Here is a 26,595-nt window from a genome sequence, read left to right as displayed (position 1 = left end):
GAGGGGTTCAACCACCGAGCCACATTCCCAGCCCCATTTATTTATTTATTTATCTATTTATTTATTTAGAGGCAGGATCTCGTTAAATTGTTTAGGACCTTGCTAAATTGCTGAGGTTGGCCTTGATTTACGATTCCTGCCTCAGCCTCCCGAGTTGCTCGGATTATAGGAGTTGTGCCACCGCGACCGGCGATCCAGTTGCATTCTTAAAAAGCCTAAATGTTGGCAATTGTTCCCAGCTTATATGTTGTCTTTAGATCAGGAACACATGGGGCTGGGGCTGCTGCTCAGTGGCAGATCGCTTGCCTAGCATGTGTGAGGCACTGGGTTTGATCCTTGGCACCGCATAAAAATAAACATAAAATAGGAGCATTCTGTTTACAACTACAAAATAATTTAAAAAACAAAAAAATTAAAATTAAAAAAATAAAAGATCAGGAACACAGCAAGGACATGGACTCCCACCGTTTCTATTCAACTTATTCTGTTCAACTTTGTAGTAGAGGGGGTAGCCAGTAGGAATAAATAAAGGTAGAGAAACATAAGACATCCTGATTGGGAGAAATAAAACTGCCTTTATTCAGAGATGGAATGATCCTTTGTAGAAAATAATAAGGAATCCACAAAAACCAAAACTTGTATGTTTGTCACGGTCCCAGCATACAATCAGTATAAGAAAGCCAATTGTATTTGTGTTTACCAGAGGCTGAGACAGGAGAATGGCGACTTCAAAGCCAGCCTCAGTAAAAGCAAGGTACTAAGCAACTCTGAGACCCTGTCTCTAAATAAAATACAAAATAGGGCTGGGGATGCAAACCCGGAGCCTCACACATGCCAGGCTGAGCCCCAGCCCCAGCCCTTACTCCTCATCCTTTTTAAAAATTTTATTTTGAGGCAGGATCTCCATTTCACCAGGCTGGCCTTAAATTTAGGATCCCCCTGTCTCAGCTTCCAGTGAGCTGAGACTAGAGGCCTGTGCTACCACTCCTTGCTCAGGACAGCCACTTTTGAAAAAGAACAAAGTTGGAGGAATTCACTTCCTAGTTTCAAAAATGACTACAAAAGCTATAGTAATCAAGATGATTTAGTACGGTCATAAGGATAGGCAAATAAGTCAATGGAACAGAACTGAGAGCCCAGAAAGAAACTGTTAATTTTCAACTAAGATAATACATAGGGGAAAGGATAGTTCTCTTCAATAGAGGATACTGAAAGAACTGATTGATAATAAAATCAGTTTATTAAAATATCTCCATGATTGCTCAAGATAGCCACTGTCCCAAGCCCATGTCCTCTTTATTGCTTCACACACTCAGGATCCTCCCACATCTGCCCTTTATCCAGCAACTGAAGGGTTACAGCCCAGCAAAGCAAAGGATCTCCAGGACCCTGCTTTAACCTTTTTTTTTTTCTGATTAGTCATTGCAACATTAATTGTAAAATATTTTCAAAATAAATTCCAGACACAGGTGTTTTTTCTTCCTTGGGTGCAGACAACTAGAAAAGAACCAAATGCAAAATATATGATGTCAACTCTGACAATACAGACTACATCTCATTCATTTCCTTCTAAAACCCACCTCATTTCATGTTTAGAAATTGTGTGTTCCTAAAAGAAAAACAAACTTGTTTATCAGCTCCCATTTTTGTAAAATACTATTACTACTAAGACATACTTTTTTTTTTTTAAGAGAGAGACAGAATTTTAATATTTTATTTTTTAGTTTTCGGTGAACACAACATCTTTCTTTGTATCTTTAGTTTTCCGCAGACACAACATCTTTGTTTGTATGTGGTGCTGAGGATCGAACCTGGGCCGCACGCATGCCAGGCAAGCGCGCTACCGCTTGAGCCATATCCCCAGCCCAAATTGTGGGGGGCTGGAGAGGCTGCAGATATAGCTTAGTGATAAAGCACTTGCCTACCATATGCAAGGCCCTGGTTTTGATCCCCAATACTGCAATTAAAAAAAAAAAAGACATTCTTTAAGCATTTCTATCAAGATCTAATTTTGGGGATATTGTTCCTAATTTGAATAGTTCTAGTTATTAGGAACTTCTTCCTTAGAATAAACTAAAATCTGTCACCCTTTTATTTCTATCCACCATTAAATTCAATTAAATTTTATATATAATACTTATAGCAGGCACCAATTTAATCCTCACAGCAACCCATGAGGTTGGTATCATTATCATCATACTTATAAACCTTATTTTATTATGGAGGAAAAGGATATAGGAAGGTTATATGAATTGCCTAAGTTCATATAACTGCTTAAGTGGCAAAACCAGGATTTGACCCACCCACACATTGCTGAATTATATATTAAACTACCCTATTATGTCCTCTAAAAAGTAAGAGAGCCTTTTGAAAACAGATTCTTAACAATTTGAATATAGCTAGTGTGGCTTTTTTAGGGTTAAAGTCCTGGTTCTCACCACTGCCCAACCTGAGTTGCCCTGAATCCCTTTACCATTTTGCTTCTTAGAAACACATTTTGACAGTATCCTTCTTTAATTTTTTAAATTTATTTTTTGGTAGTGGGGATTGAATCCAGGGGCACTTAACCATGGAAATTACAGACATGTATCGCCATGGCTATGCCCTGCTTGTTCTTTAATTAAAAGGTAATGGCAAGGCTGGAGATGTAGCTTAGTGGTAGAATGCTTGCCTGGTATGAGCAAGACCCTGGTTCAATCCTCAGTACCACAAAAACAAGTAGCCAGGTGTGGTGGTGCACAACTGTAATCCTGGTAATTTGGGAGATGGAGATAGGAGGATTACAAGTATAAGGCCAGCTTGAACAACATAGTGAGATACTATCTCAAAGTAAAATAAAAAGTAGAGCACCCCCCTGAGTTCAATCCCCAGTACCACCAAAAAAAAAAAAAAAAAAGTGGTGAATTTGAAATTTGTGATATCTTAAAATACACAGGTGTGTCTTACTTGCTATCTTTTTAAAGGCTAATTAGAATAATATGCATTTGTCCTCTTCAAAGTCTAGGCAGCCCACATCTGTAATTCCAGCAGACAGGAGGATCACGAGTTCAAAGCCAGCTTCAGCAACGGTGAGGCACTAAGCAACTCAGTGAGACCCTGTCTCTAAGTAAAATATAAAATAGAACTGGGATGTGGTTCAGTGGTTGAGTGCCCCTGAGCTCAATCCCCAGTACTCAAAAAATAAGAAAAAAAATAATAAAACATAAAAAAGACTGGAGATGTGGCTCAGTGATTAAGCATCCCTGGGTTCCATCCTTGTTATTTACCAAAAAAAAAAAAAAGGAAGGTAGCTCAATGGCAGAGTGCTTGCCCAGCAGGAATAGGTCCTGGTATGACAAAAACAAAGTGAGGGATTGTGATTCCTCTAAATTTGTTCCTTTAAAAAAATTTTTTTTAGGGCTGGGGATGTGGCTCAAGCGGTAGCGTGCTTGCCTGGCATGCGTGCGGCCCGGGTTCGATCCTCAGCACCACATACAAAACAAAGATGTTGTATCCGCCGATAACTAAAAAATAAATATTAAAATTCTCTCTCTCTCTCTCTCTCTCTCTCTCTCTCCTCTCTCTCTCTTTAAAAAAAATTTTTTTTTTTTAAATTGGGTATTGAACTCAGGGGCACTTGACCACTGAGCCACATCCCCAGCCCTATTTTTGTATTTTATTTAGAATCAGGGTCTCACTGAGTTGCTTAGCACCTCGCTTTTGCTGAGGCTGGCTTTGAACTCGTGATCCTCGTGCCTCAGCCTCCCGAGCCGCTGGGATTAGACATGTGCCACCATGCCCGGCTGCTCCTTTTTCAAGACCGTTTAATCTTCTAGATTCTTGGTGTATAGTTATTCAAGTATCATTTTAATAGACATCAACTACAATCCAATCCAATTTCTTCCATTTTAACCACATGAATTCAATGAGACCCAGCCATGTTTTACTGATGTCAGCAATGCAGTACCTATATCACTGATCTTACACACAAATTTAAAAAGTCTTTGAAATATATGAAAGGGAAAGTAATTTGGCATACTTATTTATTTGTCAAAACATTCACATCTCACTGGGCATGGTGGTGCACACCAGTAATCTCAGTGACTGAAGAGGCTGAGGCAGGGGGATCATAAATTCAACACCAGCCTTAGCAATTTAGCGAGGCCCTGTCTCAAAATAAAAATATTAAAAGGGCTGGGGATGTGACTGAGTGGTAAAGCATCCCTGGATTCAATCCCTAGTACCAAAAACCAAAAAAAAAAAAAAAAAAAAAACCAAAATATACATTAGAATCTTGCCGTGTATGATGGTGACTCAAGAGGCTAAAGCAGGAGGATCTCAAGTTGAGGCCAGTCTTGGCAAGACCTTGTCTCAAAGATTAAAAAAAGAAAAAAAAATGTGTGTGTGGTGGGATGCTTAGACTGAAACTCAGAAGGTAGAATGCTTCTGAGTAGCTCAAACAAACAAAATCCCAAAACAAAAAATGTCAGCATCTCAGTTATCAATTTCTTCTCTATATCTTCACAAACCATGAAATGATTCTAAAATTCTCTTGAGAGATAATGTAAATTAGAGTAAACTGTTTCTGAAATCTACCCTTTTCCCCTTTTGTACACTTTGCTATGGCTTTTCTTTCTTTCCTATATTTCCCTCTGACTTTTCAATGATAACTACTTAAAATGCCCCTGATCACCCAGGCACAGATTATATGTCACTTCATGTTTGTGGTTGTACCTCCCCATCTTCCAGGAAGAGACAGCACAAAGTACACTTAAAAGTTATCACATTCATTTTGCTAAAATTCAAAGTTTTCTTTGAGACAAAGACAATTATGGGAAAATGTTCATAAAATTCAACATCATGACAGTGCTTTTTCTCTTCCATTCATAAAGCTGTTCCTAGATTATTAAGTCTCTGAGCCATGTTATCACACCAACAACTTCTGTTTCTAAGGTGATAAGGAAAAAGATACGACTTCTGTACAGAGGAAAAGAGAACTCACTAAGCTCAAGCAGGACACATAGTTTTGTGGTACTAAGATCCAGGTATATCCTGAATTACATACAGTAACATTTAATTTTCTTTTTGTTATTATCTGGGATTTTCACTTAAGTAAATTTCTATTATGCTGAAGCTAAAAGCCTATAATTGCCAGCACATTTTAGACCTTGAGGAATTGAGATCATATAAACTCACATCCTATTACCTTTAAGGTTAATAGGCTGCTTACAATTATTTTATCTATACTAGAATGTGTACAGGACTATCTGGCTTTTCATAGTATCTCCTCATTTATAAGCTTCCCTTCTTGCATTTAGAGAGACCAGAAAAGAAACTGAATCTTCAGTGGAATAAATGGGAATGGCCAAGACTAACAAAACTAGGCCTATGGGCTGGAGTTGTAGCTCAGTGGTAGACGCTTGCTTGACATGTGTGAGGCATTGGGTTTGATTCTCAATACCACATATAAATAAATAAATAATAAAGATCCATCCACAACTAAAAAAATAAAAAATAAAAAAAAATGGGCCTAGAGGCAGACAGTGTGAGCTCCTAGATGAATACTTCTACTTCACATGTCAGGTAGCAGCAGAGTACACTTGTATTCATAGTTCAGACATAGACCTGAGTAAGGAACATCCTGTGTTAAAGAAGGAGCCTGCATTACAGAAAATTCTTGAAAAACACAGACAAAATCAATCGAGTTGTTTTGTTTTAACCACAAGTATTTATTGATGGATCAAAGAATACAACCATAATAGGACAATAAGGCACAACTGTGGATTAAAAGTTTGCTATACAGCCAAAGGAGTGGGGAAGCCATAATCTTAGGAACTTTAAAAATGCAAATCAAGGAGACTCTGAAGTACCTCTCTAGCGATCAGTAACAGACAATTCTTTCCTTTTTTACTATTCCTATATTACATCACTTGATCACAAAACTGATACTTCTTAAAGAATTTCTCATTCATTTATACTTGAGCCATCAAGCCTGGCCACTCCCCTGTTCCCCACCTTTATCCATCCCTTTGTAGTAATATTTGTTAGCAATTCTCTTCCTAAAGATTGGTTAACACATCTTGAATAGCCTTCTGAAGCAAGGAAACAAGCAAGCAAGCAATGAGTCAGGGGGATTATAAATTCAACATGAGGCAGGGGGAGATAAATGAATAGACTCACAGACATACATAGGATGGCAATGGCCAGATTCAATGAAGTCTAATTAAGCTGACTTTGGCAGAGAAGTTGCTCTGGCTCACTCAAAGTCCTGTAATGCCACCTCACATTGTCTTACCAGGGTCAGACCCCTTGTTTTTAAGGGATCAGTGGTGGCCTATACAAGGAGCTATGGAGATAATGCAACCGGGCAGCTAATGACACAATACATTCAATGCTTTGGACGTGTATTGGGATTGAATATGGATTCCAGCATTAACATTTGCCAATTGTAAAGTTCATAAATAATTTTGTGCAAAACTTCAAAACACTGAGGACCATCTTTAACTATTCTGGACTTGGAAAAGTTAGGCACTTCCATAACAATAGTCTTTCCACTTGGAAACGTGAAGTGAAAAACATTCCAGTGCACTAACAAGGAGGCATAAACCATGCTGCAGAATGTAAATGTAGCAGGTTTTATAAGACGCCCAGCCATCGTGTTCAAAAAGTCATGAAAAGGTCCCTAAGAATGCTGTCAGAACAGCTATTCTGGTAGCAACAGTGTCCCAAAGCTAAGCAGACCTGTAGGCATATGAATATTTTCTGAATAGTGAACACTGCACTCATAGGAAAAGCCGTGTAGGTACATAAGTCGAGAATCAGAGGGAAGAGGCAGAGCAATCTGAGTAACCCACACAAAACAGGTGGCTCTACACTTTTCAGTTATCAATTTCTTCTCTATATCTTCACAAACTATGAAATGTTTTCACCAAGGCCAGTTTCCAAGAAGGATATCTCCACCCTTTGATGACAGAGCAGTGCAGAGGATCAAGAAAGGGTCACATTCTTCCAAGAGAAGTGTTGATTACCAAAAAGCTCCTGGAAAGGTAACATCCTAGGTACTCATTTAAGAGTGAAGGTAGATAAAAACTGCCAGACCACTGAACTATCCTGCCTAGTCAGAAATACATTTAACAGGCATAGTTTGGGGTGCTAAGAGGAACACAGGGAATTTTGAGGCTCAATAAAAAGCAGGGAGACTGAAAGACTAAGTGGAGGTAAGTTGTGTGACAGGGAAATAAGAAGCAAAGGACATATAAGAAGGAAGCAGGAGCATGCTAAACCTCGCTGAAGGGAGTCTACATCCAGTTAGAGTTTTGCTGGCTGGTTCTTGGCATGATTCCATCTCTTTCTCAAACTGGATGGATGTGTGGCATTGAGCAGCAGAACAGGGGAACATGGTATTTATAAATGGAGAACTGGTAGATGGATACTGAAGAGAAATAGACTGGATGTACCATTCTGTAATGCCCTGTTTATACACCAAAGGCAGTTTTGTGTACACAGAACATATTGGGGGTTGTCATGCAACAGCAGTAGTATTCTGGGAGAAGGAGAATGAAGGGGTGGAGGTGGGGTTGGTGGACAGGAGGACTCTAAAGTTCCAGTTCTTAAATACTAGAAAGCAAGGAACAGTTTGGTCTCTGTCCTTTAGTGAAGAAATCGGATGCTCATTTTCTGTTCTACATCCACCTTCTCCAAAACCTGGGGTTAAAAAAACCAAAAGAACAATTATAGTTATAAATATCCTAACAGTTCTAAGCACTTTTCTAAATAATGTCCCCCCGACCTCCTGTGTAACAGAACTTAACATTTTCAAATCAAGAGGTGATTGACTGACCTTAACAAATTCTGTGAAAGATATAGCACTGTCTCCATCCTGGTCAGCCTCTTGGATGGTCCTGTCTGCAATGCTGCCCAGCTGCTCATCTGAGATATTCACTCCAACCATCATGCGTAGCACCTACAAGACCAAGAGCCAGGAATTATAGGGGATGTGGGAGTGAGAGGGACTCTTTTACTAAGATTTAAGGTAAAATCACTAAGTGACTCCCCTCTTTTTTTTTTCTTTTTTCCTTCAGAGGCAGGAACTAAACTCAGAGCTTTGCACATGCTAGGCAAGCACTCTACCACTGAGCTAAATTCCCAAACCCTATCTTTTTCCTTTGATACCCTCAAATTTAACAGCTAGAAAGCTAAAACCCTAACTTGTTATCTAGGCCATTTTGGACAATAATGTGAGCAGAACTCTTTGGCAAGGTCACTAGATAGGAAAGCAAAGCCTTGTTGAAGGAGAGTCCTTTGCATTTTGCTAATCTTCATTTTTTTCTGCCCATAATATAGATATGATGTCTGGTGGTACAGTAGCCATCCTGGAGCTATGAGATGAATCACGTGCTACGGATGTGATAGCAAGCCTATGGCAGAAGCCAGGTTTCTTAGACTTTATTTGGGTACTAATGAGCCTAGAAAACCCATTCTCAGACTTTTTGTTGCAAGAGGAAAACATGTCAGTTGGTTTGGTGGGGCTTTCTGGAATCCCACCTGAATGCTGTCCTCTTTGAGGAGATGTATTAAACATTAAGCAAGGTACTCCTGGGGTATGGCCCAAGAAATGTAAAGCTCCTTGAAGAGGTACATGATAAATTCTTTCTTAGAAAAATAACAAGCACAATTAAAGGGCTATGAGAACTAAGCAAAGATAATTTAACACTGTTTCATCAAATGTATCTCAAACTTAACAAAAAACCCACCACCCACAATTCTTCTAACATCTTTAGAGTATGAATATATTTAAAAATTTGATACCTTAAACAAAATATGTAATTTTAACAATGTGATTCAGACAATATGCAAAGGTTGAGGCTTCATGTGAAATGGGAGACAAGGAGCTTTTGTGATGCTTCACATCACAGCAATCAGCCACCTCTGCATTCAAAAGGGAAAAGCTGAGTTTTTCTTTGATAGGAAGGAAGCCCCTCTAGCCCAATGGTTGAGAGGTCTTCCTTTCCCCTATTCTTTTACATCCTTCTCCAACCTCATGAAATAGATTTTTTAAAAGTATAGGACAGTGGGCTGGGGTTGGGGTTCAGAGGTAGAGCGCTTGCCTCACATGTGTGAGGCACTGGCTTCGATTCTCAGTACTGCATGTAAATAAATGATTAAAATAAAGGTCCATCAACAACTAAAAAAAAATATTTTAAAAAAAGTATAGGACAGATCTGGTATAGTGGCACATGCCTGTAATCCCAGCAGCTTGGGAAACTGAGCAGGAGGTTTATGCATGAGTTCAAAGCTAGCCTCAGCAAGTAGGGAGACTCTAAGCAACTTAGGGAGACCTTGTCTCTAAATAAAATATAAAAAAGTGCTAGGGATGTGGCTTAGTGCCCCTGGGTTCAATGTCCCGTACCAAAATGAAGTACATGACAGAATTTTCAAAAAATAAAAAAAGCCGAAATACTGATTAGAACCAGCACACTTTTTTTTTTTTTCCTTCTTCTCAAACTAATTGTTTTGTTTTGTAGACAGGGTTTCACTATGTTGCCCAGGCTGACCTCAACTTCCTGGGCTTAGTGATCCTCCTGCCTCAGCTGTCATCAATTCATGGACTCCACTGCATGGCTACAAATCAATTCTTGAAAATTATGAAGTTGTACTATTTAGGTACAAATGCTCAACTGAAGGATTAAAAAAAGGACAGTGCTATGGGGCTGGGGTTGTGGCTCAGTGGTAGAGTGCTTGCCTCGCACATGTGATGCACTGGGTTCGATCCTCAGCACCACATAAAAAATAAACAAAATAAAGGTATTAAAAAAAAAAAAAAAGGACAGTGCTAGAAAAGACTATTTGGGCCAAACCATTTTCCATCTTCTCCAATTTCAAGAGATCAAGCAAATTAATCCATCCTCAAACTTCAGATCTCAGACCAATTATTTTCTAAGGTATTTTACTTTTATAATAGTAGAACTGGATTGTGCATGTACTAGTGTGTTACATGTATAGGCAGGACAGGAGTAGTGTGTTTTAAAGGTCACCATGTCTGGTTCAGTAATGAGGATAATAAGGCTCAGAAGTATCTTGACCCCCCTGTCTCAGTAACTAGTGGCATGAGCTGTCTGCTCATAGGCCAGTCAGTGTTCCTTTCACCTATCCTGGCTGCCACTTATTGTTCCAGTGGGAAGATTATTAGCAAATGAGAACTTTACTATTTTTATTATCAATGTTTGGGGAGGGTTATATATATACCCTATATCAATTTAAGAAAACTTCCCGGGCCAGGGATATAAGGTGGTGGTAGAGCATTTGCCTAGCATGCACATGGTACTGGATTTGATACTGGGGTTGAAGGATTTGGGGATGATGGAAAAAACAAAACAAAAAAATAAAACAGAAAGGAAACTTCCTTTTATTTCTGCTTTTATAAGACTTGAAAAAATCATGGATAGGTGATGAATTTTATCAAATGCTTTCTTCAATGGAGAAGACCATTAGATTAGATTCTCTTCTTTAATCTGTTCATATGGTTATAACTATTTTCTAATTTTAAATCAACTCTGAATTCCTAGTGCAAACTTGCTTTGGATATAATAACATTGCTGGATTCTGTGTGATAAAAAAATTGTTTTGGATTTTTACATCTAAGTGAATAAAAAAGGTTGGGCTATAATTTTTTCTTGTACTGTCTTTTTTTTTTTTTTTTGAGAGAGAGAGAGAGGGAATTTTTAATATTTATTTTTTAGTTTTAGGTGGACACAACATCTTTATTTTATTTTTATGTGGTGCAGAGGATCGAACTCAGCGCCCCACGCATGCCAGGCGAGCGCGCTACTGCTTGAGCCACATCCCCAGCCCTTGTACTGTCTTTATAAAGTTTTCATGTCAAAGTTATGCTAGCCTCATAAAATGAGTCTTTATTGAAGTATAAATGATATAAATGGTACATATTTAAAATGTGCTAATGAGTCTTTGTATACATGTACACACCTCTGACACCATCACCAAAAATCAAGATAATTAATATATAACTGGCCCCCAAAAGTTCAACCAGGACATTCTACAAGAATCATACTAAGAACACATGCCCAGCCAGGGGCATGCTTGGAATTCTAGTGTCTCTGGAGGCTGAGGCAGGAGGATCTCAAGTTCAAAGCCAGCCTTAGCAACTTAGCAAGACCCTGTCTCAAAATAAAAATGAAAAGGGCTGAGGATGTAGCTCAGTGGTAAAGTGCCACTAGGTACTGAAGAAGAAGAAGAAAGAAGAAAGAAGAAGAAGAAGAAAGAAGAAGGAGGAGGAGGAGGAGAAGAAGGAGAAGGAGAAGTGCCGCAGTCTGGCTGGGCACAATCAGGAGCCACTTGTCAAAAGAAACTAACTTTATTTTTAGAACCACACACGACAAACAAAACAGCCTCTCAGGAAAAACCCTCAGAGCCTCAACTGCCACCACCGGCTTTCCCCAAGCCTCTCTCTCCCACCCAAGCTTCTCTCTCTCCCCCAATCCTCCTGCTCTTGAGGCCCATTGGCTGGGTCACGTGGGCGGAGCCAAAAAAGTCCCCCAATGAGCAGCTCCGTGGTCTGAAAGGGCAGGGAAACAGTCCAATGAGCATCACCGCAGAGCAGCCAATCAGCTAGATGTTGCTGGGGCTGCTGTGAGCCAATCCTCAGCCGGCAGCTGGAAGTTTGCTGGCAGCTGGAAGTTTGCTGGGGCCCCTTCGGCTGTGGCTCTCAACAGAGAAGAAAGGAGGAGGAGGAGGAAGAGGAGGAGGAGGAGGAGAAGGAGAAGAAGGAGGAGGAGGAGGAGGAGGACGATGACGACGACGACAAGTCAGCCATTCTTGAGGGTAAATTCACTACATACTTTTTTAACATTCAATAAGTATCTAGGAACTGCAAGTTACCAGATGTTTTAGAAATCACTGTGTCTAGAAAGATAAACTTTATTTTCTTCTTTCATTTCAGCAAAATGGTCAGATCCTCTTTTTGCTGGGATAAAACTAGTTGTCTAAACCTAAATAATCCAAGAGCATGACTAGAACTCTGGCCACATAGTTTCTTCCCTACTTCCTCTTCAGGCTTTCTTTTTTATTTATTTATTTATTTATTTTAAAGTGGTGCTGAGGATCGAACCCAGTGCCTCACATGTGTGAGGCAGGCGCTCTGCCACTGAGCCCCAGCCCCAGCCCCTCTTCAGGCTTTCTTATCCAATAACAGTAAATAAATCAACTCTTCCTCCAAAAACATCTTTCTTGCAACCAGGTTTGGGCTCAAGGATGAAAATGTGCCATTACATTTCAGAACTCAGAAGTCAATGTGTAGCAATGTAACAAAAGTAAACTCTTCTCACCAAAGAAATATATTCCCACCTCAAAAGCAAGGGACACTATCATGATCTCCTCGTTGTTTTGGTTTCTGCTCAGGTAGAAATGTAGGAATACTGTGGATGGGTCTTAAGCTGATCTTAAGCAATCTTCAACTTGGAAGTCTTCTCAAGATAATGGATGAATTCAGATTTACTTTAAGGGCTGAGTAGAAACAATTTACTTTTTAGGTGTATCTTGAAACGAACAAATTTCCCCATGGAAATCCCTAAATGTGTTAGCCTATGGTCTTTCAGACTCAAAACAAGGGGTAATTTTCTCCCCTTCTGAATTTATAAAAGGCAAAAAAAATAAATTGCAATGCTAACAGCATGGAATGTTAGTAATCGATAGTAGAGGAATAGGAACTTGTCTGTGGGAACAACAAAGGGCAGTGAATGATTAGCTCAAGGTACACTGGCACAAGCAAGAGTTGGTAACTCTTATGCTAAGTTTAAGGACAGACAAATCAGCAGAATTTACTAGGTATCATCAGAATTATCTGATTGCCAACAAGCTGTTTTGGTAATAACCAAACTATTTTTTTGGTACCAAGGATTGAGCCTAAGGGTGCCATGTCCCGAGCCAATTTTTCTACTTTATTTGGAGACAAGGTCTCGCTAAGTTGCTTAGGGCCTTGCTAAATTACTGAGGTTTGCTTTGAACTTGAGATCCTCCTGCCTCAGCCTCCTGAGCTGCTGGGATTACAGGCATGTGCTACCATGCCCTGCATAACTGAACTATTTGATGTACACAGTGTCACATATTTCACCTCTGCCAGTCCGCACTTAGGAAACATTTAGTTAGTGCTTTTTAATATTTTTTTAGTTGTCAATGGACCTTTATTTTATTTATTTACATGTGTTCTGAGAATCAAACCCAGTGTCTCACACATACTAGGAAAGTGGTCAACCATGGAGCCACAACCTCAACCCCTTAGTTAGTGCCTTTAAAAAAAATTATATATGTGTGTATATATATGTGTGTGTGTGTATTCTTTTTTTTTTAGTTGTTGATGGACCTTTATTTTATTCATTTAGCAAGTTTACTATCCTCTTGTTCAGAGAGCAAGGCATTAGCAGCTTTTATGTCTTGGTGAATTTTCTTTTATGATTGCAGGTAGTCCAGACCTTTCAAAATGTCATTTAGCATGGTATCGATCTATAACTCTTATGGAAGACCCAGTGCTGAACCACCACCCAGGTATTTCATTATTACCCACAATTTTGAACTCTTTAAGTATGAGCCATAGTATTTTGTCACACGTGAGCTGTCACACTGAGTTGTCACATAGTTTTCCCACATACCTGTAACAGCTCATCACGGGAGATCTTGTCATCTTTATCCAAATCATACAGTCGAAAAGCAACTGATTGGGAAAAACAAGAAGTTAGTGGAAATTCTGTAGTGTCTTGCTCCTTCTCAAGGAACTAACATGCAAAGCTGAGCAAGGTTGGTGCACATCTGTAATCCCAGCGACCCAGGAGGCCGAGGTAGAAGGATTCACAAGTTTGAGAGCAACTTAGTGAGGCCCTAAGCAACTTGGCAAGACTCTGTCTCAAAATAAAAAGGGCTAGGAATGTAGCTCAGTAGTTAACCAACCATGGGTTTGATCACTGGTACTAAAAACAAAACAAAAACTTAACCAAAACCAAAAAACAACCCTTAAGGGGTTCTGTGAGTTAGGCTACTTCACACAACCCATCAATTCCACTGTGCACCACTCAGAGGAAACCACAAAGCTGACTATAAATGTTGCTCTGGGGCCCTGCACAAGAATCAACTCAAAATGGGTCAAAGACCTAGGAATTAGATCAGAAACTATGCAATTCCTGGAAGAAAACATAGGGTCAGTACTCCAATATTTAGGCACAGGCAACAACTTTCTCAGAAGGACTCCTAAAGTTCAGTAAATAATGTCAAGAGTTAGTAAATAAAATGACATCAAATTTAAAATCTTCTGCAAAAGAAAGGAAACAAGAATGTAAAAAGAGAACTTAAAGAGTGGGAGAAAATCTGCTAGTTACTGACAGAGGATTAATAACTAGAATATATAAGAACTCAAAAATCTTTACATCAAAAAATTAAATGACTCGGGCTGGGGATGTGGCTCAAGCGGTAGCGCGCTCGCCTGTCATGCGTGCGGCCCGGGTTCGATCCTCAGCACCACATACAAACAAAGATGTTGTGTCCACCGAGAACTAAAAAATAAATAAATATTTAAAAAAAAAAAATTAAATGACTCAATTAATAAGTGGACAAATGAATTAAACAAATATTTCTCAAAAGAAGAAATACAAATGACCAAAAAATATATGAAAAAATTGTTCATCATTAGCAATTAGCAAAATGCAAATCAAAACTACACTGAGATTTCATCTTACTCTGATCAGAATGGCAGCCATCAAGAATACAATCAATCATCTGGGGACATAGCTCAGTTGGTAGAGTGCTTGCCTTGCATGTACAAGGTCCTGGGTTCAATCTCCAGCACCACACACACAGAAATTAAAAAAAAAAAAAAAAAAAAGGAATACAAACAACAGTAAATGCTGGAGAGAATATAGAGTAAAAGGAACACTTTTTACCCTGTTGGTGGGATTATAAATTAGTACAACCACTATACAATTCAGTACAGAGGTTCCTCACAAGACTAGGAATGGAATTACCATATAACTCAGCTATACCACTCCTGGATATTTATCTTAAAGAATTAAAGTCATCAGGACTGGTGTTCTGGCTCAGTGGTAGAGTGCTTGCCTAGCATGTGTGAGGCACTGGGTTCGATTCTCAGCACCACATAAAAATAAAGGTCCACCAACAACTAATAAAATATTTTTTAAAAAAGAATTAAAATCATCATAGCATAGAAATACAAACATTCCCATGTTTATACCAGCACAGTTCAAAATAGCCAAACTATGGAACCAGCTTAGGTGTCCATAAATGGATGAATGGATAAATAAAATGTGCTATGTATATATGTATACACAAACACACACACACACACACACACACACACACAATAGAATTTTATTCAGCCATAAAGAAAAATACAATTATGTCATTTGCAGGAAAATGGATGGAACTTGAGAACATTATGTCAAGCAAAATAAGCCAAATTCAAAGATTAAGGGGCTTGTTTCTTTTATAGAAGTCAGACAGGAAAAAGGATGAGAAAGGTGGTGAGAACTCATAAAAATCAAAGGAAAATCAGTAGAGAAGAGGAAAGGGACCAAGAAGAGAGAGGAGTGGAGGGGAAGAGGAAATACTAGGGAATGATATTGGCCAAATTATATTGTGATACTGTATGCATGTATAAATATGTAACAACAAATTCTACCATTATATACAACTACAATGCACAAATAAAAATACGGAAAATAAAGTGTTGCTCTGGGAATATATTCTCTTTGATAAATTTGTGCCAAATTTCAAGTAATTCCCTACCATTTGGGAGTTCTACAGGTCAAGAAGTTTCAAATAAAAACACCAAGGCTCTGATGGTCTCCAGGTTGTTTCATGTTTCTCTCTCCTAAATAATAGATGAGTTTTCTAGAAAGTAGAATAGATGAGAACTTTACTTGTGTTCATATAAGAGAGAGAATTTAGGAGAGAAAAAAACATTCTGTTTTTGAAGAGCTATCGTGTAAAGTATAACAACACTGGGTGATTATGTAGGAACTGTGAGAATTTCACATTAAGGAGGTGATTATCTTGTCACATAGATAAATTTACAATGATTTTAAATCATGTCAAATAAGCCATGAATATTTATGCTTTTCAATAGGGAAGTGCCAATACTAAAATGCCCAAATGCACTGTTCTAGAGATATTAAGATCCATGGATTTAGATTCTGACTTGGGAACTCATTATCTAGTAGAATACAGCAATACACACTGCTCACTCTAGTAAGTGCTATAATACATTCATAACACTGGGTGAACAAAGTGTAAGGTGGATGTGACTTTCTGGTGGAGTTGGTGAAAATACTAAGGGAAAGTAAGCCTTAAAGACAAATAGCAGGGTATGTTGGCACAGGCTTGTAATTACAACTACTCAGGAAGCTGAGGCAGGAGGATCACAAGTTTGAGGTAAACCTGGGCAATTTAGCAAGATCCTGTCTTAAAATAAGAAATAAAAAGGGCTGAGGATCACGCACATCAGATAGAGCACTAATCTCTAGGATATATAAAAAACTAAAAAAACTTAACACCAAAAAAACAAATAACCCAATCAATACATGGGCCAAGGAACTGAACAGACACATCTCAGAATATAAAATCAATCAACAAATATAGGAAAAAATGTTCAACATCTCTAGCAATTAGAGAAATGCAAGTTGAAACTACACTGTGATTTCATCTCACTCCAATGAGAATGGCAGCTATTAAGAATACAAATAACAATAAGTGTTGGTGAGGATGTGGGGAAAAAAATGCACATTCATACACTGCTGGTGGGCCTGCAAATTGGTGCAACCAATCTGGAAAGCAGTATGGAGATTCCTTGGAAAACTTGGAATGGAACCACCAATTCACACAGGAATGTCTTAAGGCAAAACACATAAGGGCTGGATTTGTAACTCAAAGGTAGAGTACTAGCCTACCATACACAAGGCCTTGGGTTCTACACCCTGCACTAAAAAAAAAAAAAAAAAAAAAATCACTCACACAAAAAATACCGTACTTGGGGCTGGGATTGTGGCTTAGTGGTAAAGTGCTCACCTAGCACATATGAGACACTGGGTTCAGTCCTAGGCACCACATAATAATAAATAAAATAAAGGTATTGTGTCCATCTAAAAAAAAAAAACTGTCCTCACTGGGCGCAGTGACACATTCCTATAATCTCAGATCTTGCGAGGCCAAAGAAGAGGATGAGAAGTTCCAGGCCAGCCTGGGCAACTCAACAAGCCTCAAAATTTAAAAAGAAAAAGAAAAAAATGTTTAGGTTGGGGTCCATACAGTTCGGTGTTACAACACTTGCCTGGCATACATGAGGCCCTCATTAAAAAAAAAAAAAAAAAAAAAAAAAAAAAATCATCCTCAGGTTGGGGATGAGAGAGCACTTGGGGAAAAAAATACTCATTTTATAGATGCCATTAATCAATAAAAGGAAAAAGAAATCAACTGGGTCTCATCAAAATTAAAAACACTTGCTCAGCTTAAGTCCGTGTTAAGAAAGTGAAAACAAACTATAGACAGGGAAGAAAAAATATTTGCAAACCACATATCCATCAAGGACACATATTTAGCATAAAGAACTTTCCAACCTAACACTAAAAAAAAAAAAAAAACAATTCAATTAGAGCACGGGCAAAGGACATGATTAGACATTTGACAAGCACATAAGATGTTGAACATAAAACCACATAAAACCACAATGAACTACCACTACATACCTATTAGAATGGCTGAAATTTTTTAAAAATCACAATTAGAAAACCATTAATCTACTATTTCTAAATTTTGGCATTTCAAAACTATTAAATACATACAATCAAACAAATATAACCTTTTAGGATTTTTTTTTTTTACTTAGTATAATTCTCTGGAGAGTCATCATTGTGTGTATCAATACTTATATGCATCAATAGTTCATTCCTTTTTAGGGCTGAGCAATATATAAAGCTGCTATAAATTTTCACGTACAGATTTTTGCAAGATCATAAGTTTTCATTCTCTGGATTAAATGCCTAGAAATGGGGGCTGGGATGAGGTTATGGCTCAGTGGTAGAGCGCTTGCCTAGCACTTGTGAGGCACTGGGTTAAATCCTCCTCACCACATAAAAATAAATAAATAAAATAAAGATATTGTGTTCATCTACAACTAAAAAAAATTTTTTTAAATGCCTAGGAATGTACCTTCTGATAATGGTAGTTGCATATTTAGTGTTTTTTGCGGCAGAGTATTGGGAATTGAACTTAGGGGCACTTTACCATTGAGTCATATCTCCAGTCCTATTTTATATTATATTTAAAGACAGGATCTTACTGAGTTGCTTAGTACCTTGTTTTTGCTAAGGCTGGCTTTGAATTCCCAATGCTCCTGTCTCAGCCTCTTGAGCTGCTGGAATTATAGGCATGCACCACTGCACCTGATATATATGTAGTTCTTTAAACTGCCAAACTTTCCCAAAGTGACTGTACCATGAATGTTCAAAACAGCTTTATTTGTACTAGCCCAAAACTGGAAACAATCAAAATGCCCTTCAATATGTGAGTGACTAAACAAATTGGTACAACCAAACCATGAAATAAACAAATCCAACAAAATGGAATGAATTATTGAAAAAATGCAAGAAGCCAGGCGTGGTGACACACACCTGTAATCCCAGCGACTCAGAGGCCGAAGCAAAAGGATTGCAAGTTCAAAGCCAGTCTCAGCAACTTATCGAGGCTCTAAGTAACTTAGTGAGACCTTATCTCAAAATAAAAAAATAAAAAGGGCTGGGGATGTAGCTCTCAGTAGTATGAGCCCCCTGGTTAAATTCCCAGTCTGCTTCCCCCCAACCCCCCAAACTATAGAGTTGGGATAAATTAGTGTTTGCCAAGGATTAAGGACTTTGGGGGGGGGGAGGGTACCAGGGATTGAACTCAGGGACACTCAGCCACATCCCCAGCCCTATTTTGTATTTCATTTAGAGATAGGGTCTCATTGAGTTGTTTAGAACCTTACTCTTTGCTGAGGCTGACTTTGAACTCCGGATCCTCCTGCCTCAGTTTCCTGAGCCACTGGGATTAGAGGTATGCACCACTTCACTTGACCCAAGAATGAAGAATTGAGGATAGGAGAGGGAGAGTGAAGGTGTGGCTATAAAGGAGTACAAGTTAGTCTTGTGGTACTGTATCTTAAATGTGGAAGTGGTTACATGAAGCTATATAGGTGATAAAATGGCATACAACTTCTCCCCTTCTCTCTCTCATTTATACACACACACTTCCTTGGTCTAATGCGAATAAGCTTGCGGAATGTATCAATGTTAATTTCCAAATTTTCCTATTACATGATTATTAAGTAAGATGTTATAGCTAAGTCAACCTGAGTGTACGGTATATGGAATCTTCCTATCCATATTTTTCAATTTCCTGTGAATCTAATGATTCCAAAATAAAAATTAAAAATCTACCAGGTATGGTGGCAAGAGCGTATAGTTCCAGTTACTAAGGGGCTGAGGCAGGAGGATCACTTGAGCTCAGGAGTTGGGAGGCCAACTCAGCCACAGCAACACTCAGCTGGGCAATACAAGACCCCTACTTCCGTGTCTCTCCAAAAAGAAAGTAAAAACAAAAGAGAAATCCATTCATATGGTTCTCTTTGCATATTTCTTCCATGGGGTTTGTTGATATAAAATAGATGTCAGACCAGGTATAGTAGCACAGGCCTGCAATTACAGCAAATAGGAGATTCAAGCAGAAGGCAAGCCTTAAATTTGATTATTAAGCTTCAATGAAAAGTCATAATGAAAACAAGAAGAAGCTGAAAGAGCCCTGTATCATAATACTGGCTACTTCTTTCTTTTGTGACACGAATTCCTGTCTTTTGGATTTAGTGAGGCCCTAAGCAACTAAGAGAGATCCTGTGTCAAAATTAAAAATAAAAAGTGGTAAAGTATCGCTTGGATCAATCTTCAAAAAAGACATAAAAATGTACAAAAAAAACATAAAAATAAAATAGATTTCAGGATGATATTTAATAAGGGCTATCTTGTTACTCTATTGTATACAATGGCACAATAGGTTAGAAAATCCAAAGACAGGAATTTATGTCACAAAAGAAAGAAGTAGCCAGTATTATGATACAGGGCTCTTTCAGCTTCTTCTTGTTTTCATCATGAATTTTCATTGAAGCTGTAATAATCAAATAGCTGATATTCTGGTTGAGTGGAAACTCGGAGGCATAGTGAATACAAAAGACTCAATGCTCAGGTTGCTGGGGATGTGGCTTAGTAGTAGAGTTCTTCCCTAGCATTTGTGAGACTCTGGATTCAAGGTCCAACACCACAAGAAAATAAATAAATAAAGACTCATACTCAGAACCAAAAAGGATTTTTGACAGGCCACAAATGTCTGGACTAAATCTAACAAAATAAAAGGTAGGGGAATAAACCAAAGTGTTGCACTTGGGTCTAACAACACATATAAACACCATCTATAGGCAAATCTAAAATGATGCCATCACACATGCTGCCTGTCTGCCTTGTAGCACCCCCTACCCTCACCCCAAAGCAATAAAGTATCAGGCTATGGCAACAATAGCACAAAATTAGAACAAGAATAATTGTAATCTGGGGTTGGGGTTGTGGCTCAGTGGTAGAATGCTTGCCTAGCATGTGTGAGGCAGCGGGTTCAATTCTCAGCACCACATATAAATAAATGAATAAAATAAAGGTCCATCAACACTAAAAAATATTTAAAAATAAATAAATATATAAATAAAATAAAGGTTAAAAAAAAAAGAATGGGGCTGGGGTTGGGGCTCAGCGGTAGAGCGCTCGCCTAGCACATGTGAGGCCCTGGGTTTGATCCTCAGGACCAAATGAAAATAAATAAATAAAGATATTGTGTCCAACTAAAAAATAAATATTTAAAAAATTATAAAAAAAGAATGCTAAAAATAAAAAAGAATAGTTGTAATCCACCTGTATGCTAATAAGAACACATCTTGGGAACAATATTTCATTTTGGATCCCATAGATAATGCTAGAGCACATTTATAAGAAAGCAACTAGAAGTTTGAGGGCACAGTTATTTTGTTGTGGTAATAAGCATAAAATGTTTTATCATTTTTAAGTTTATAGTTCAGTAATTTTAAGTATATTCATATTGTTATGAAACCAATCTCCAGTACTGTTTCAACTTGCAAATCTAAATAAAACTCTATATCCAATAAAATCCCCTTTACCCCATAAGGAGGATATTAAAAGAACTGGCATAAAGCTGGAAGAAAGAAATACTGGGTTTAGAGATTTATTTCCAAATACATAAAAGCCTATCATGTAGAAAATTTGTGCAATGAGGATCAGGGAGACATTTCAGTTCAAAAAAAAAAGGGAAGTTTTTTTCGTTTTGTTTTTTTGAGATGAGGTCTTGTTATGTTGTCTGGGCTGGTGTAAAATGGCAGAGCTCAAACTGCAGGGCTCCAGCAATACTCCTGCCTCTGGGACTACAAGCACCTATGCCTTACTGGAAGGGAGATTTTTTTTTTTTTTTTTTTTTTTGTATTGAAGATTGAACCCGGGGTTGCTTTACCACTAAAACACATCCCTGGTCCTTTGTATTTTTAAATTTTGAGACAGGATCTCACTAAGTTTCTTAGGGCCTTGTTAAATTGCTTTATATGTTGCTGAAGATCAAACCAGTGCCTCACAGGTGCTAGGCACCTGTTAAATTGCTGAGGCTGGCCTTGAATTTGCTATCCTCCTGCCTTGGCCTGCTGAATCACTGGGATTATAGGCATGTACCATGTACCTAGTCCGAGGAAGAATTTTTTAAAAAATTTTTTTGGTACAAGGGATTAAATCTAGGAATGCTTAACCACTGAGCCACATCCACAGGCTCCCCTTTTTAAAATACTTATGTTTTAGTTGTAAGTTGACACAATAACTCTATTTTATTTTTATGTGACGCTGAAGATTGAACCCAGAGCCTGACGCATGCTAGGAAAGCACTCTACCTCTGAGCCACAACCCCAGCCCCTCCACAGCCCTTTTTAAATTTTTTTATTTTGAGAAAGGGACTCACTAAGTTGCTTAGGGCATTGCTAAATTGCTGAGGCTGGCTTTGAATTTGTGATCCTTTTGCCTCAGCCTCCCAAGCCACTGGGATTACAGGCATGTGCCACTGCTCCTGGCACTCAAGAAAAAATTTTTTTAAAAAGAGATGCTTATGGAGCTGGGGCTGTGACTCAGTGATAGAGCGCTTGCCTGGCACACATGAAGCACTGGATTCAATCCTCAGCACCACATAAAAATAAAATAAAGGTATTATGTCCACCTACAACTAAAAAAATACATATAAAAAAAAAAAGAAAGATGCTTATGTATGGTTAGAGCTGCTATAAAAAAAGCTGTTATGGGGCTGGGGTTGTGGCTCAGTGGTAGAGCACTTGCCTAGCACCTGTGAGGCACTGGTTTGATCTTCAGCAAGATATAAAGATAAAATAAAGGTATTGTGTTCATCTACAACTAAAAATATTAAAAAAGAAAAGAAAAGCTGCTATAAGGAAACAATAATTCCCTGTTTGAGAACAGAAGGGTTCTTGTAGATCATTTCTTCTTCTTTTTTTTTTTCCTTCTTTTTTATGGTGCTGTATGATAAGCAAGTACTCACTCTACCACTGAGCTACATTCCCAGCCTGAGAACATTGCTTAACCCAGGATCCACAGACAAAGGAGTATGTGAATATGAAAGGAAAAATAGCCTATGTTTTCCTTAAAGCTTCTACTAAAATTGGTATTTCCTTCTATTTATTATCTTGTATAGCCGATTTTTTCTTTTTTGGAACCAGGGATTTAACTCAGAGGCACTTAACCCCTAAGCCACAGCCAAAGCCCTATTTTGTATTTTATTTACAGACAGGGTCTCACTGAATTGCTTAGTACCTTGCTTAGGGCTTCCCCGTTGCTGAGGCTGGCTTTGAACTCGTGATCCTCCTGCCTCAGCCTCCTTATCGGCTGGGATTACAGGTGTGTGCCACTTCGCCCAGCACTTCAATTATTGATCAACTCTTGGTTTGTAACATTACAAGAAAATATCTGTTGGGTGCAGTGGCATAGGCCTGCAATCCCAGCAGCTCAGGAGGCTAAGGCAGGAGGATTGTAAGTTCAAAGCCAGCCTCAGCAATTTAGCAAGGCCCTAACTGGCTCAAAATAAAAAATAAAAAGGGCTGGGAATATTGCTCAGTGGTTAAGCACCCTGGGTTCAATCTCTGATATAAAAAAACAAAAATTTCTACCATATTGGGGCTGGGGTTGTGGCTGAGTGGTAGTGTGCTTGCCTAGCATGCCTGACACACCGGGTTTGATTCTCAGCACCACATACAAATAAAGATTCACCAACAACCAAAAATTAAAAAAAATTTTTTCTACCATATTAATGTCAAAGTCAGTCAAGCATTTAGTAAATATATGCTAAAATGCTAATCAAACTATAGATACAATTTTTTGCCTCAAATAGTATTTAGTCTTGAAAGAAGAAATTGGAATCCATTAACAAAGTACAAAAAATTTGAAGATAATTCATTAGAGTTCTATTTTTTTTCCTGTATTTGATTTTGTTTGTACTAAGTTTTCCACCTTTTTGGGAATGTAATCTCCTACCAAAGGCTAAATAATATGTTACCATTTTTGTTCAGAAATCTTTCCTGTTCTAAATAAGAAAGATTCATTTCAGTGCTTCTCAAACTCTATACCTCATTTATCAAGACAGTGAATTTATACTTCTCTGCCTGGGAAGATCTGGGGAAATAGCCCAAAGGCCACAAACTAAAATTTTAAGTCTCATGTGTCATTTTTTCCAATGCATATAAATGTGACATTACAGTTTGTAATTTATATATATATATATTTTTTTCCTTGTAAGAGAAGCTTGAGTTCAATCAGTTTCATATAATTTCAATTTCGACTTGTGTTGAAAGAAAAGAGAAATTCAATTTCAACTTCTTAGAGAAGTGCTGCAAGGGATTGAGCAATATAACACGAATAAATAATGGCAGAAGGGAATTTTATAAGTATCCAAGGAAAGGAGGCAAGAGGCATGGGAACAAAAATTAAATCTTGCACTAACTTACCTCACATCTGGTATCTATCAAATTCTATGATGGGTAGAGGATTGTCATTATTCCCCATAGGTAGGGCATGGGTCTTGCTCACAACTGTCACTCTAGGACTTACTAGAGTACCTGGCACACAGTAGGCAGTCAGTGAATTATAATAATAACAACAGCAGCAGGTGGGCTGGGGATGCAACTCAGTGGTAGACTGCCTGCTTAGCATGTGGGAAGTCCTGGGTTAGTTCCCCAGTACCATATACATAAACAAATAATAACAGCAACACAGCAGGTAACACTTACTGAGTACTTAGTATATATAAAGCACTATTTGAAATACTTGACATACATTATTAACTCCTTTAATCTTTACAACAACCCCATGCAGAATCCCATAATATCACACTTTACAGAAGAGGAAACAGGCCTAAAGATCTTAATATGCCAAGACCCCCAAGGCCAAAAAGAGGTATAGCTAGGACTCAAACTCAGTTTAGCTCCAGGGTCTAAGCACTGAGTTTGCTCTTATAAATGTTATTCAATGAATGAAGATGTAAATACATGATTTGTAAGAAATGTAAAGCAAATATTTTAAGTCAGATGACTTTAGCTCCTTACAGTGCAGTTTGTTGCTTCGGCTGTTGAGTGGTTCTGGTCCATTCACATCTTTGCTCTTTTCATTGTCCTCAATGGGTCGGAAATGAGCCAAAGTTCTCATGAATCCACGGAAGTTTACCTGGTCCTCTCTGATTGGGAAATATGAAATACATAACATCATGTCAATCAAGGTCGTGTTTTACTTTTGTTTTTTTGAGAGCTTCACACATACTACATGAGCACTCTGCCAATGGGCTACATCCCTGGCCCCAGGGTAATCATTTCTTATGAACTCAAGATATAGGCAATACCTTTAGTTACATTAGCCTGAAAATTCATTTACCAGGATCTCTTTCCATATATATCATACTTTATGGATCAAAAACATCTCCATTTAAGCCTCACACCAACCTTGTGAGGTAGATGTTATTTTCTGCTTATAAAGTGATGAATCCAACATAAGAGAGTTAACAGGACATAACTAATCAAGAGTTAGAATTTGAATTTAGTTATATCAATTTTCCAGAAAGAAAAAAGATTTAAAGTAGTTCCAGGGCTATATAATTAGGAGAACCAGGACTTGAACTCACTGCTTTGAACTCTGTAGCAAGCAGCAAATTAGTATCTCAACTCAATGACTCAACCACCATCCATGTCTCCCCTGCAGTAAGGTATACCTAGAGACATTTTAAAGTTAAAGCATATTATGGAAAAGTACTTTTAAAATAAAGTTGACCTTTTGACAGGAACTACCATCTTCCAGTAATTCGCCAAAAAGACAAAACGTAAAGCAAAGGAAAGAGGAGAGGAACTAGAACCTGAGATATGTTCTCTAGGACTTTTGAAAAACATGGAGTTGTTCCTTTGGCCACATATATGTGAATCTACAAGAAGGTTAATAATGCAGACATTAAGAGAATGGCTACTGTTCAAAAAGGAATGCCCACAAATGCTATCGTGACAAAACTGGGAGAGTCTACAATGTTACTCAGCATGCTATTGGCATTGTTGTGAATAAGCAAGTTAATGACAAGATTCTTGCCAAGAGAACTAATGTGCGTATTAAGCATATTAAGCACTCTAAGAGCTGAGGCAGCTTCCTGAAACATGTGAAGGAAAATGATCAGAAAAAGAAGGAAGCCAAAGAGAAAGGTACCTGGGTTCAGCAGAAGCACCAGCCTGCTCCACCCAAAGAAGCACATTTTGTGAGAACAAATGGAAAGGAGCATGAGCTGCTGGAACCTATTCCCTATGAATTCATGGCCTAGTAAATGTAAAAAAAAAAAAAAAAAAAAAAAACCCATGGACTATATAAAAAGGATTTTCTTAATTGGAAATAAAAATAAAATAAAGTTGATTTAGTAATAAAAGCAATTTAACATATTTTTTGAAATTTTAGAAAAATGAAAAGTAGAAAGAAATATACCATTTGTGGGTCTAATAATATATGATTATATTATCTTTCTTTCTCTCTCTCCCCCTTTTTCTCCCTCCCTAATCTTCCCTCCATCCTTCCCTTCCTTTTTTTCTTCTTCAATACTGGCAATAGAACCCAGGGCCTCACATGCCAAGCACATGCTTTACCACCGAGTTACATTCCTAGCCCATATATGAATATATTTTCTTCCATTAACTTTTCTATGTTTTCTGCATAATTGTGAACCTACTATATATATAATTTCATATATTTTTTAATATTTTAAGCATTTCTCCAATCAATATAAACAGTTTGAAACATATTTAAATGCCTGCATAATAATTGTGTAGACTTACCATAATTTTATTCCCTCATAACTGGATAGATTTTCCTACTCATTTTCTGCAATCATAAATAAGGCTATCAAAGATCTCTTTGTGTGTAAAGCTTTTTCATCACTTAAGCTTAGAGAAAA

At 38.0% G+C, this 26,595-nt stretch overlaps 1 protein-coding gene across 3 annotated transcripts in view; it reads right to left on the bottom strand.

The window, feature by feature from the left end:
- Nucleotides 1-5,684: 5,684 nt before the first annotated feature.
- Chp1 (calcineurin like EF-hand protein 1) overlaps nt 5,685-26,595 on the bottom strand; it is a 48,853-nt gene continuing 27,942 nt past the window's right edge. For all 3 annotated transcript variants that reach the window (XM_046461624.2, XM_046461623.2, XM_046461625.2), the window contains 4 exons: nt 24,725-24,852; nt 13,641-13,702; nt 7,820-7,942; nt 5,685-7,683 (listed from right to left, as the gene is read on the bottom strand). In XM_046461624.2, coding sequence (XP_046317580.1) covers nt 7,630-7,683; nt 7,820-7,942; nt 13,641-13,702; nt 24,725-24,852 — 367 coding nt within the window. In that variant the 3' untranslated portion in view covers nt 5,685-7,629. The remainder of the gene's footprint in view (nt 7,684-7,819; nt 7,943-13,640; nt 13,703-24,724; nt 24,853-26,595) is intronic.

This window comes from Marmota monax, unplaced genomic scaffold, assembly GCF_021218885.2.
Source record: "Marmota monax isolate L192 unplaced genomic scaffold, Marmota_monax_Labrador192_F-V1.1 WCK01_AAM20220418_F8-fsc00001, whole genome shotgun sequence".
Classification (NCBI taxonomy): Eukaryota; Metazoa; Chordata; class Mammalia; order Rodentia; family Sciuridae; genus Marmota; species Marmota monax.
The sequence above is the reverse complement of the archived record's forward strand: the minus strand, read 5'-3'. Positions and strand labels throughout refer to the sequence as shown.